The sequence below is a fragment of the Poecilia mexicana genome, unplaced genomic scaffold (assembly GCF_051168715.1).
Source record: "Poecilia mexicana isolate PSO_F unplaced genomic scaffold, ASM5116871v1 scaffold_4, whole genome shotgun sequence".
NCBI classification, from domain to species: Eukaryota; Metazoa; Chordata; class Actinopteri; order Cyprinodontiformes; family Poeciliidae; genus Poecilia; species Poecilia mexicana.
This window is the reverse complement of record NW_028263373.1, coordinates 11,743,226-11,756,058: the sequence shown is the minus strand read 5'-3', so window position 1 is coordinate 11,756,058 and position 12,833 is coordinate 11,743,226. Positions and strand designations below refer to the sequence as shown.

The 12,833-nt window shown below is 43.2% G+C and overlaps 1 protein-coding gene across 3 annotated transcripts in view; it reads right to left on the bottom strand.

Annotated features, from left to right (window-relative positions):
• Nucleotides 1-397: 397 nt before the first annotated feature.
• Nucleotides 398-12,833, bottom strand: part of tle2a (TLE family member 2, transcriptional corepressor a) — a 50,862-nt gene continuing 38,426 nt past the window's right edge. Inside the window, exons 6-20 of one of the 3 annotated variants that reach the window (XM_014988014.2) lie at nt 12,061-12,165; nt 11,306-11,522; nt 10,914-10,930; nt 10,044-10,139; nt 9,524-9,568; nt 7,765-7,926; nt 6,695-6,821; nt 5,736-5,935; nt 5,295-5,371; nt 4,007-4,256; nt 3,658-3,905; nt 2,028-2,175; nt 1,789-1,939; nt 1,543-1,619; nt 398-1,418 (exon numbers count right to left, since the gene is read on the bottom strand). In XM_014988014.2, the coding sequence (XP_014843500.2) occupies nt 1,311-1,418; nt 1,543-1,619; nt 1,789-1,939; nt 2,028-2,175; nt 3,658-3,905; nt 4,007-4,256; nt 5,295-5,371; nt 5,736-5,935; nt 6,695-6,821; nt 7,765-7,926; nt 9,524-9,568; nt 10,044-10,139; nt 10,914-10,930; nt 11,306-11,522; nt 12,061-12,165 (2,028 nt within the window). In that variant the 3' untranslated portion in view covers nt 398-1,310. The remainder of the gene's footprint in view (nt 1,419-1,542; nt 1,620-1,788; nt 1,940-2,027; nt 2,176-3,657; nt 3,906-4,006; nt 4,257-5,294; nt 5,372-5,735; nt 5,936-6,694; nt 6,822-7,764; nt 7,927-9,523; nt 9,569-10,043; nt 10,140-10,913; nt 10,931-11,305; nt 11,523-12,060; nt 12,166-12,833) is intronic. The other 2 variants (XM_014988015.2, XM_014988016.2) reach the window with 2 other exon arrangements.

The following is a 12,833-nucleotide window of genomic DNA, read 5'->3' as shown; positions in this document are numbered from 1 at the left end:
CTTTCTGACACCATGCTGTGAGAACATGCTGTTCTGGCTGCTAGGGTTTGAACAAATAGGCAACAAATGCTTCCATTTTTTTTTTCCTTCTTTGCACAGTTTGAAACATCCAGATGAAATCTGCCAAAAGCCTGACTTGGAAAACTTGTGCTAGTGTGCGATTATTTTAATTTCTTCCATCACAAGCGCGCACACACACACACGCACGCACGCACGCACGCACACACGCACACACACACACACACACACACACACACACACACACACACACACACACACACACACACAGGCAAAGGTCAAGAAAACAAACAAAAAAAAGCAGGACACTGTTGGATTTTCAGAAGCAGATGCTCAAATCGATGTTCTAAAAGCAACATGAAGTCAGAGGACAATCTCCTTTGCCTTTAGAGACCTTTATTTACATGTTCATGGATCAGAATGGTAGCTATGAAAATACAGGCCAGTCCATCTGTATGTGCCCTAACAAATACAACGAAAGAACATGAAATACTGAATGAAAGACGCGCTTACCCTGAACCACAAGAGAACGTGTAGTTTGAACCGACTTCCAAGTCTTTGTATTCGAGATCGTTTTCCCCAATTTTAAATGAATGAAAACAGTCCGATTCTCTGGATGTTTCAAAGGAAACCAACTAAGCCCTGTTCTGTCACGTATACATGAAAAAAAATGTTACAATCATGATGCTGAAATAAAAAATAAAAAAAAAGGAAAAGCAAAAAGTATCTGGAACGTCAGTAGAGCACCCCGACATGTGCTGTGTGCCGATCAGAACTCACACAGGGCCGGATGACTCCGGCTTGGACCCCCGTCAGGACAGCTCTAATTAAACCTCCTCCATTCAAATCAGTTCAACTGTTTGCAATTAATCCAAAAGGGGAAAAAAAAAAGAGAAAAAAAGAAATGTTTTCTTCTAACTTCTTTTGCACTACAGAGGTTTTATTTTGTTTGTTTTTTTTTTTAAAAAAAGAACAAAAAAAAAGAAAAGTTCTTTGGAGGAATCCCACTTTAGCGTAGCTATAGACTAACCAGCTTTCTCAGAGCATTAAACACCAAAGTTTATTTTCCAGAGATGTGACTTTGCGTCTCCTTGCTTCTCTCTCTCTCTCTCTCGCTCATTTCTCACAAACGCGAACAAAACGACGAAGTACGAGTTGAGTGTCTCTTGCTCTTCACACACCGCCGACACCCTGTACAGTCACTGGTGCAGGGAGGGGTGAGGGGGGGGCCTCGACTTGGCCCCCTCCTCCCCCCGGGGATCGTTAGCTTTCAGTGAGGAGCCAATCAGAGATCAGTAAATGACTTCATAGACTGTGGCCTTCTTGTCCCCAGAGCCGGTGACGATGAACTGGTCATCAGGTGAGATGTCACAGCTGAGAACTGATGAAGACTCCTTAGACTGTGCGGAGAGACGAAGAGGAAGAGGAAGCTTTACAAACTACAAGGTTTAAAGAGAAACTGAAGCTCTCAGGTTTGTTGAGTCAAATCTATTGTGTCCTGTGTGAAAATAAAACAGATTCTACCTGGAATATGCTGGATCCGTAGGGCGTCCGCCAGGCGTTCAGGAGGTTATCTTTCCCCGTGCTCACGAACCATTTACCTACAGGACAAAACACACACTGCTGTCAGCAGATAAAGCCCCATGGGGCAGGGGGAGGAGCTACGGATGGTTCCAACCGGCAGTAAAATGGGATTTTAGCTCCCTGTGATTAAATACCCTAAAGTAGTGCTACATAGTCAATGCAGGTTTTCAATGTGCGTGCGCGTACCGCAGTATGCGAACTTGAGGGAGAGGACGCAGCTCTCGTGGAGGTGCAGCTGGTACTTGTCGGGTTTGGAGACGTGCAGCACTTCCACGTTGCTGCTCTCCATCCCCACAGCCAGCCACTCGCCTGTGGGACAGTAACCCAGGGAGAAGATCTGGGGCGCACAGGGAGGGTGATTGTTTTTATTTTTTGTGTCATTTATAGGATGCTAACTTCAGCTAGCAAGAGTCCTGACTGAGTACCTGTGAGGTGAAGTCGTGCTGCTGCAGCTGCCGGCCCTCTCTCAGGTCCCAGCAGCGGACCGTGTTGTCCAGCCCTCCCGTCCAGAGCTTGGTGCCATCATTGGAGATGTCGATGCAGCTCGCTCCGTCTGTGTGGCCCTGGAACTGCCTGCACAAAAAAGGACATAAAGCCCATCAGGCATCAGTGGGGTTTTTTCCACTAAAGTAGTTAAAATGTGACAGAAGGATCGGTGCTAGGAAATCTTAAGGTTTCTATTAAAATTTTTTTTTTTTTCCACAATTAGCAGCCACATGACCCAGATCATGTCAAGTTGAACGTTTCTTTCTGTAAATATCTGATCCTCCTCCTGTTGTAAACTCTCTGCAGTGCAGGGAGACGGTTCATCTACATGAATTACAGGATTTTTCTCCCGACTGGAAACACATGCAGTGACACACACACAGAAAAATACAATGAGACTGTATGAAAGTCTGGTTACATCATTCGCTCAGACTTTTATACATTTGATGCTCTTGTGGCCAGTGATGGCATAGTTACTTTAATAAGATTATTGATTACTCTTCAAAAAGTAATTTATTGACTTCACTGACTACTTGATTTGGAAAGTAACTAAGTTAGATTACAAGTTACTTTATCAGTTACTGTAAGCACCTGTTTTTGCCAATACTTACTTAATTGCAAGTTATTTTATAGAACAATGGAGATTGTTTCATGTTTACAACAGTCCAAAATATAAACTTGAATAATTTTTGTGTGCTCCACAAATGTCTGTAAAACTCCAAGTAATAGCAGCACACAGTGATTTGAATAAGTAACTTTAATCTGATTACTGGATTTGAAGCACAGTAACGTGTTGGATTACTCGTTACTGAAAATAGTGGTAGGATTAGCGTTTCTTTGAAATGCATTGCTGACATCACTGCTTGTGGTGCAAAGTGACAGAAACAGAAAGAGGCGATACGTTTCCTAAATTTTCTATTCAAGCTACAGAGAAATGGTCATGAATATCTGCATAAATGTGTGGATTAGCTAACCTATTATGCCTTCCACTATATGAGATCCGGTTACATTTTGGTGCTGTCAGCATTTTAGATGCATGAGGAGATAATATCAGGTCATCTTTCCTGAAGCTCGTCAGTTTATAAACTAAAGGATGGGTCCTCTGGGAGCTTGTCCTGGAGGTTTCCTGACTGTTTTATGAGCAACAGATGCTAATAGCTGCTGCAGCACTGCATGTAGATAAACAGCTGAACATGCAGTAGCACAAATGTCTCCTGCGGATGATTTTATGGCTCGTCTTTTCTGGAAATTCAGTGGTAGAAGATTTAAGACTGCAGTGCTAATGTGGGGAAAGAAAATGGTTCTTTGGGAGTATTTACCCCGTGCTCTAATGGTAAAACCATTAATAACCTGGCAGCAACTTTAAAAATTACACTTTATAGAGTGAGACAGAAGCTCAGCTGAAAACCAGAAATCTGCCTTTTTAGAGTTGATTTTACCAGAACTCTTCCTCCCCACTTCACCAGCGCCAACTTACTAAAAACTAATCTGGGTATTTTCTTAGTTTCCATCTGCTCTCCTCGTCCGACTGAAACCGTTTCAGACTGATCTGACGTTTCTTGCTCCTACCTGACCAGCGTCTGGTTGTGCAGGTCCCAGACGACGATGTTGCCGTCGCTGCAGCAGGAGAAGCAGACCTTGTTGTCGGGGGAGATGGCCAGGGCGTAGCAGGCCGGGGCGGACGACGTCAGCTCCGCCTTGATGCGGGGAGTCGGCGTGGCCAGATCCCAGATGGACAGCGTGCTGGCCTCGCCTCCGACGATCAGGGTCCGACCGTCGGACAACAGCTTGCAGGAGCGGATGTAGTTATCCCGGTTCTGATCGGACACGGAGGGTGTGGAGTGCGTTAAAGTTTACGCGTGGTGCAATAAAATATGCTGCTGCTGCGTTTGGCTTCCACTCTCCCATCATGTCTCACCAGACAGTCCAGCTGGGCCATGGGGCTCTTGCTTCCCGGCTGGCTGATGTCCCACACCTTGACGCAGCCCTTGCCTCCGGTGTAGACGTGGCGTGTGGAGGTGCTGATTGTGACGGCGCACACCACCTCCCCGTGGCTCAGCGTGTGGATCTGACGGGCATGGCGCGGGATGCCCGGGCCCAGCAGGGCGTCGGGGGGGAACGGCACCGGCTGCATCTGGCCGTCGGCGCTCACGTGGAACGAGTAGGCGCTGGGAAGAGGAGAGAGGAAAGGACTGATTGAAAGATGCATTTATGATTGAAACAAGAGTGATTTTTTTTTTTTTTTGGATTTGTGTTTAACTGTGCGCTTATGACAAGGCAGAAAGCTAATAAAACTATGTGGTTTGAAAGATACTGAACCTGAAAAGTGTAGCAGGCTTTTGTATTAAGCCCCCCTCATTCAATATTCAAAACATTTTTTGCTACAAGTCTTTTATTAAACACTCTAGCTTTGCACATAGAGGCAGGACCGTTTACCCAGAGTTATTTGCAAAATACCTCAAATTTAATCATACTGAATATTGAACAGCAGTTAATATCCACTTTTAAAATCTTCAAAATGCCAAATTTTCTTCTCAATCCGTCGTTCTCCCCATCAACTCTGACCAGCTTCCCCGTCCCTTAGGAAGAAACGCATCTGCAAAGCATGATGCTGCCAATACCGAGCTTCACAGTGAGGAATGTGACTTCTGGGCGCATATATACTGAAATTCAGTGAAATAAAGGTGGAGTCTATTTACTAATCAAGTAGCTTCTGAAATCAACTCACTGATTTTTATTTTTAATCTAGAGGTATCAAAAAAAGGGGGCTGAATGTAAATGCTCACCACACTTTTCAGGTTTTGATCTGTACAACATTTCGCATACCAAGTATTTTATTTCCAGCGCTTTTAGTTTGTTGATCACAAATTAAATTTCAGTTAAAATATGCAGAAAGTTGTGGCTGTAAAGAGAGAAAATGTGAAAAAGTTCAAGCAGGACGAATACTTTTACAAAGCGCCACATTTGGTCTTTGGTAAAAACTCATTGTCATCTAGAATGTGTAATATATGAGACATAATCACATTATTCAAAAGAAAACCTGGGAGCTTTTTAAGGATTCTGTTTCTCCTGCTTTTGTGTAAGACTGAAAATAATAATAAAAAAAAAAACCATTGACCTGAACACTGAGCTGGAAATTTCTGCTGACCTGGCGGGACCACTTTTGAACCAGAGAAGATTTTAATAATTAGGAAAAGGAAACTCACGGTTTTCCTGAGGCCGACTGCAGGCTGGCCGGAAGCCCAGGGACCCTCATGTGTGAGTGTGGAGACTCGTAGCCCACCTGCAGCAGATAAGATGCCTTAGAATAATAAAAAAAAAAAAAAGGCTTAAGGAGAGACTAAAAAGACAGTGGTTCATAAAGAAGAGCACTAGCTCATTAAAATGGATAATGCAGTGACAGTATCTGGATAAAAAGATCTGAATGAAACAAGATAATAAAAGAGCAAAGAGGTTTTTAAGAGGCAAGGTCACAGACTGCCAGATTTTTAAAGATAAATCACACTGCAGTTGCTTTTCCTTTGAAACACTCATGTCCTCTCCATAAATATCCAGATTTTTGCCCTTTCTGACAGCTTTATATGCTGAGGCACCACATATGACAGTGACACTGCAAAGACAAATTGTCTGCAGCATGCCAGCCTCACCACAGGGGACCGGCCGTAGCCCGCAGCAGCTGCAGCCGCCGCCGCCGCCGCAGCTCCGTTCATCTGGGGGGAGACCAGGTGGAGGCCGGCGCCGTAGCCCCCCGCCCCGGGAAGATCTCCGTTCACCCCCGGAGGGGGCAGGCCAAAAGCCCCCGGAGGGTAGGCCCCCTGCACCGCCAGGGGATTCCTCAGACCAAGAGCTGGGAGAGAAGGAGACAGAAGAGTGTTCAACGCTCTGGAGAACACTTCTGAACAAATTTGTGATTGAAGGAAACAATTCAGTGCGTCAGTCATTCAGAATCCTTCTGTGTGATTTTTGTCACCGGCTTGAACATGATGCAAAATCTATTAAAACGAGCCTTTCAGACACCTGTGACCGACGAGCTGTGAACAAGCTGCAGGACTGGACCACTACTGACCCCTGCTGGCCAGAGTGGTGTCCTGCATGGAGGCAGCACGTGGTAAGTCTGTGTGTATCCCCATCCTTTATGTCCTCCTCGCCACATGTAGGTGCATTGTGTATATATGCTTGCTCGCATGCATAATAGAGTGTGCAAAATTGGAGCAGACACCAACAAGTAAAGTGTAAAAAAAAAAAAGAAAGAGAGAGAGAGAAAGATACAGTGGAATCTAGATGGAGGCTCATTATGAAGCGGCTCACAGTCACAGTCCATCACCTCTCCTAATCTTTCCATTTAAAAAGTGAAGCACGCTGAATATTTCTGCCCACAGCTGCTTATTAAGTCCAGATGGTGGTCGGCGGCGAGGAGCGGGCTGACGCTCATACCAAGTAGTGCAGCCCGGCTCTGACCGACGCTGCAAGAAACAGGGTCACTGCGGGCTGAAGTGCAAAAGTGAAATCCTATTTCTAATTGAAATGTTGAGTGCAGATTGTTAATTGCAGAGTTACACAGTTAGCATTAAAGCTACTGAGTGGTTAAGCGTAGAGACGAGAGTACCAAGAGGGTCGACGCCGGGCTTTCCTGGCACCGGTCTGAACTGTGGGGGCCCACTCGGCCCCGGGGTGTTGGACTCCTGAGACATGGGGGTCCCCGGCTTCATACCAGGGGTGCTAGACTTCTCTCTCTGGAGGACAGGAACAGAGATAAGGACAGAGATGTGGTGGCAGGTTATTCACTACAGTACATTCATTCGTTATATTCAGTCATTCAGTGCTCAAAATATTTTTTGGCTCCAGTAAAAATTACTAAATTAAAAAAAAAAAAAAATGCTTTCAGTGCAGCAGCATCTTCTCCCACAGACATTTTTAGAGAGAAGAAAAATCAACATTTCATGTTAATAGATTTGTTCAGTGGATGATTAAACAAGTAGACTGTCGTTTAACAAAATCACAAGTGGTAAAATTATTGATTCCCCTTAAAATTCATTGAACCTCCCTATTATTATCCAGACAGTGCAGATTGGATTTGGCGTTTACCTTTTAGTTTTGCTTTTCAAACTTTTTCAGTGTCAAAAACACAAATGAATGCCGGATAATTGTCACGTAGTGAAAGTTGAAACTGTCTCAGGGAGGCAGAAGCACTGAACTCTTGATAATTATACAGCTGCTAAAAACTAAAATCAAGGTGTTCATGCACAAATGTCCATACAAATCTTGTACATTTTCTCTTTTATTCTCTCTTATTCAGCTACGTAGTTTTTTTTGTTTTTTTTTTCTGACATGTTATTTTTAGAATAACAGAATAACTTCATTTTATAGGGATTTGTATATAAAAGCAAAACACACAAAAAGTAATTCATCAGTAAAAAAAAAAGACTGAGAAGGCAAATGAGTTGCAAAATATAACCCACAATGACAAAGTGGCAACACAATCGCTGGGGGACGGCTGGACGGTTGTAGCACAATAAGTGAGAAACTACTGATCCTGAACAAAATGGCGAAACAACAGTGTGGCAGCATGGAAGAGCGATGTGCTCAGAAAGAAACGCTTTACGTGTAGCTGCACATGTGAATGTGGTATTGAAGAGGAACACGGAGATTTGTTTGACAGCGCATATTTCCATCTACCTGTGGGGGATCTTTGCCTCGGGAGGGGGACGGAGCGCTGCTTGATGAAGCCAGGGAGGTGGGGCTGGCCTGTGGGGGCCCTTCCTTACGGGACGGGGGGATCTTGTCTAAACCGTTCTCCCTTGACGAGTACGACTGCACGCTGCGGGGGGACGATGGGTCCTGAATGCAAAATGCAACAGTGTATTAAATATGACAAAAGAACAAAAGCCGTAGCTCCCATTTCATTTTTTTTTTGTTTTATATGTCATTTGATATTTGTCCGGTTTTGAAATTGTTTTGCTTTGCTTCTTTGTTTGTCAGGGTCGTTCCGCTGTGCTCACAGCAAACCAAAGTCTGCTTAGAGTAAAAACTAAATGATGCAGCTAAAGTTTCTGTTTTGCTTTAAACAAGATTCAAGTTTAAAGTTCAGGAATTTGATCTCAACCTTTAAAGGAAATGCTCTCTTTGAAGAAAAAAACCAACAAACAAACTCTGAATGAGATTCTTTACTTCCCCGAAGCCGCTTGTTTATGATTTGACGCATTTCCTAAGACATTTTAAAGCAGCTGTAGATTTTGAAATCCTATTTTCGCCTGAGAAAAACTTCCATAAGTTACCTCAAAAACAGAGCAGCTCTTACTAACCTGGACTCATACATGTTTAACTGATCATTAACACACACATCACAAGTAACTTAGAAACATGTCTTTCATTACGTCTTCCTCTCTGTCTATATCCTGCAGTTACAGAGCCTGCTGACAATTCACTGATGTTCATCGCGACATGATCTTCGAGAGCATTTCACTACAAGACAGGAGGCTTAGACTGAAACGATGACCTGAGCTCAAACCCTTTCCGTTTTAGGGAGGCTGTTTTGGCTGCATGATAGCCTGAACAAAATCTCCAAGCACCCAAAAAAAAGACTTTAATCCTCAGTGGATGCTGAACCTTCTAACATCAAAATTGCATACTTTTCCAGCATCAAACTACTAGACTTTTTTTTTTCCTTGAAGTTTAAATAGAAGTATTGAATGCAGGATCCACAAGAAAAACAAAGGACGAGGAAAAAAAAATTAAAAATGACTGCTTTTTGGCATCTGGGCAAAACATAGAGAGTGTCCTTTTCCAAATCTGTAACTCTTGTGTTGGTAATCGAAATGTGAGTGTCCTTCCCAAGTCATATTTCTTTGATTTAAGAGTTATGGTCTGATTTGTAGAAATGACTAAAACCTGCACTTTTATTGCAGGTTTTGGTCAAGAGTCCAGAGAAGTAAAAAGTGTGTTCAGTCAGTAATTTAAAAACCTAATTTCAGACAGACTCAAAGTTAGAACAGAGGTGTGTCTTGTCAAATCAGAGATAAATCCAGCAGAAATGCATATCAAAGTAAAAAAAGCACAAAATTCATTAAGCATTACTTGATTTTTAACACTTTAGAAAACTAATCAGAAAAATTCCTCTTTTCAAGACATTTTAAAGCCGAGTCAAATGTTGCCTTAATGTTGTGCAAATGTGAAAACTATATTGTTTCAGGATTGTACGTGCATATTTTATTTAATTTTATTTATGTTTTTAAACACCGCAGGCTTCCTGAACTGCAGCTCAGATTGTGCACCTGTGTGCGTTGTGGATGTGTGTGTGCGTCTAAATGAGGTCAGGCAGAAGCAGAGGCGGGCATCATTATTCCTATTCATGTGATTCTGCTGGCTGTGTTTACACGGTGCATGCTGATGAAAGCGGTCAAGTGAAGCAAACAGAGGCCGGCGGCCGCCTACTAACCTCATCCACCACCAAATTATCATCGCTCTTATCCGCATCGCTGCCCTGCGAGAGAAAAGGGCATAATAATAATAAATAAATAAATAAATAAAACACTCCTAGGTTACCTGCTGTATGCAGAGAGCATAGACAAACAAACTTGACAGGAAGTAAAGATAAAAAACAAGCAGTACAAATGTAAACGACCCTTATACTATTTTAACAGTGTACAGTAAACAAGTCTCAAATCAATGACTTTCTACTTTCAAGCAACGTAATTGGCTAAAACTCACTCGACACTGTTTTCTTGGAGTAACTGTGGAGGATCACATGAGTGATCCTCCACAGTTACTCCAAGAAAACAGTACAGAGAGTCAGAACTGTAAATATTTTAGATAGAAAGAGGGCAGTTCCCCAAAGTCTGCTGGTCTTCCACTGCACAAAAGACACCGTGTCTTTTATCTGACTCGAATTGGAGGAGTTGGGTGAAACTTTCCTGCAGTTACTCAAACATTTAAGAGTGTTATGAAAGTGTCCTCACATAGTCTGTCATGAACTCCTTCTCTTCAGCTTTCCTCTTCTTGCCGTTGCTGAGGTAGTCTGTTGGGCGACCCTTGTCCCCGTTAGAGAGGGAGCTCTGCAGCGAGGGGAGGGTTAAAAGGGCAAAAAGAGTGAGCGTTTGCACACGTGAGGATGAAGGATGGAGAGGAGAAATGTATATAGAGAGGAGGAGATGAAGCAAGGAAGTGCAGAGGAGTAGGAGAAAGGGCGTGAGGGTGGAAAGGGAGGAAGAGGGTGATAATGAGGTGAGGGGGAGTGCATAAATCATGTCAGGCTCATGAGCCGCAGAGATGAATGTGAAAGAATATCAGGCTGCATCGACTGGCCGGCCCACTGAGGGAAGCGGCAGGAGGCAGAGTTTTCTTAACGGCAGTGCAGGAGATGGGAGAGGGAGTGAGCTAAAGTCAAAAGCTGAAAACAAATGTGAGCACATTGTGGAATAACATCGCTCCAACTAGGACATTTTCAAAACACGGCGAAAGAGACGGATGTGACCTTGTGTTTTTAACTTTACCCGACTAGTTTTAGAACATACTTTTCCCCACGCAGTGTTGGATTGTTTTGTGCAAATTTTTAGCATCTAACTCCTCGACAACTATACAAATCAAGTTCTGAACACGTTTCTAAGGCAATGTAATGAATTTTGAAATCAACTTTTCGTCTAACATTTTATAGATATAAACAGGGGTGACGAGTTAGCTCTTTTTTTAACGCCAGCATTTGTGGAAAGAGCTCCTCAATTTAGATCAGGATTCCCACTATGAAAATTAGTGGAACAAAATGGTGGGAAGGTTTAACTGTGCTTCACACGAGTGATCAGTAGTGAGGTGGGGGTGTAAGTTGCACTCACTGGTCCGGCTTCCCGGTCTGTTCAGGTGAGGAATAAAACATCCAACACATCCAGGAAGTGTGCAGCAATGCAGCAAGGGCGAGAAAGGACAAAGAAATGCACATAATCATAAAGTTATTCACCGTAACTTCATACAATGTGCAGAAATATCCCCAAGGAGTATTATTACCAGCAACTATGTCTATGACCTGACAGCGCTCCAAAGGAAAAATCAATCAGAATTCAACCATGCCAAGATTTAATGCTTACTCTCCTCCTACATCAGCATTGTGTTTTTTTGTTGTTGTTTTTTTGCTTCAAAAATGCCATTTGGCTCCTGCCTGAACATTGGACTCATCAACACTCTAAGCTCTGCAACACAAAGAGAATGTCACGCCTCATTTAAAGCGTACCTCTGTGGTGCTCTGCTGCAGCAGCGGAGGCTGCCGCCGCCGCCTCCAGGTGTGCCCTCTCATCTTTGGCTGCAAGCTGGGCCCCCAAAGCCCCGGACAGGGCCAGCAGGCCGGACCCTCCGCCGAGTGCCAGACCGGGGTGGGGCAGTCCTGATGGGTGTGGGCCGACTGGCAAACCCTGGGCATGCTGGGAGAGGTGCTGGGCCTGAAGCTGCTGCTGCACACGGGAGAATGAATACAAACCCAGAGAGCAAGAGAGAAAGAAAAGACGAGAGAAACTTGGGTGACTTACAAGGAGTGGAGGAAGTGGTTTCACTGGAAGTAATTAAGAAGAGGAAAAGGAGGAAGGAGGAGGAGGGAACTAATTGCTGCGATGTGCACATAAGGAGAAATGCCAAGGTCAAAGCAGTGGCACAATTTAACAGCCCTGTGGTGAAAATTTTGATTAAAAACAAAATTTTGATTAAAGTTTTGAAATGAATAAAAAGAAAAAAAAAAGTTTCGATGTTTGCAAAAACGCCAGCAAACATTTAAATCGACTTATTTTGGGAGCATTCACGTTTCTTGAACTGACGCTCGAGTGAGGTCTGAAATCAAATCTCCGTTTTTGTTAAGCGTAGTGTGAAAACGAATAATGAGCCGATGAAGTCGGCACATTTTAAAATGTAGCGCATGCCAACAAGTTGACTTGTGCTGCAAAAAGAAAAAGAAAAAAAAAGGAGGAAAAATAAAATATGGGAGTGTAAAGTACACACGCTCTGAGGCAGAGGGGGGAGCCCACGTACCCCTATCGAAGCATTTAGCTCCCCCATGGTCACCTGTTTGGCGCGCTCCATGGCCTGGACCACCTGCTGCTGGTGCTGCGGATCAAACCAGAACATCAACCAGTCAAACTTACAGTCTGCTAACTTTACACAAAAACAGGAGCATTTACATAAATTAAAACATCATCGAAATGATCATTAATTTCAGAAGTCCAATTCAAAAAGTAAAGCTCGTTTATAAACTCATTACACACAGTGTGACAATTCCAGTCTTCATTCTGTTAGTTTTGATTATTATGGCTTTCTGGCAATTAAAAGCCAAGAATCGGAATAACACTTGACTAATTAAAAACGACAATTTTAACACAAAAATGTTTTGCCTGTATTATGTCTTAAGCAACCAAGGAGATGGTTTATCCTTCTTAAAGAGAGTAAATTACAACAAGTTGGCTGTTCACAAAGACCATTCATGGAAAGTTGAATGGAAGGAAAAAGTATGGTAGAAAAACCTTTTTAGGTAACTTGAGCCCGGTTTGGAGAATTATGAAGCAAAGCATATGTAAGAGCATAGAGTAGATTCACAAGGCGTGGAGAAAAGTTCCAGTTGTTCACAACATGGATTAGGACGACAGCATTCCTCCTGGTAAACCAATCACTGGAAATCAGAAGCATCTTAGCGAAGACGAGGCGATGGTTGCAAAAGAGGTTCAAAGTCTTATTTTTAGACAAAAGCAAACCTTGCATTTCATTTCATTCATTCATTG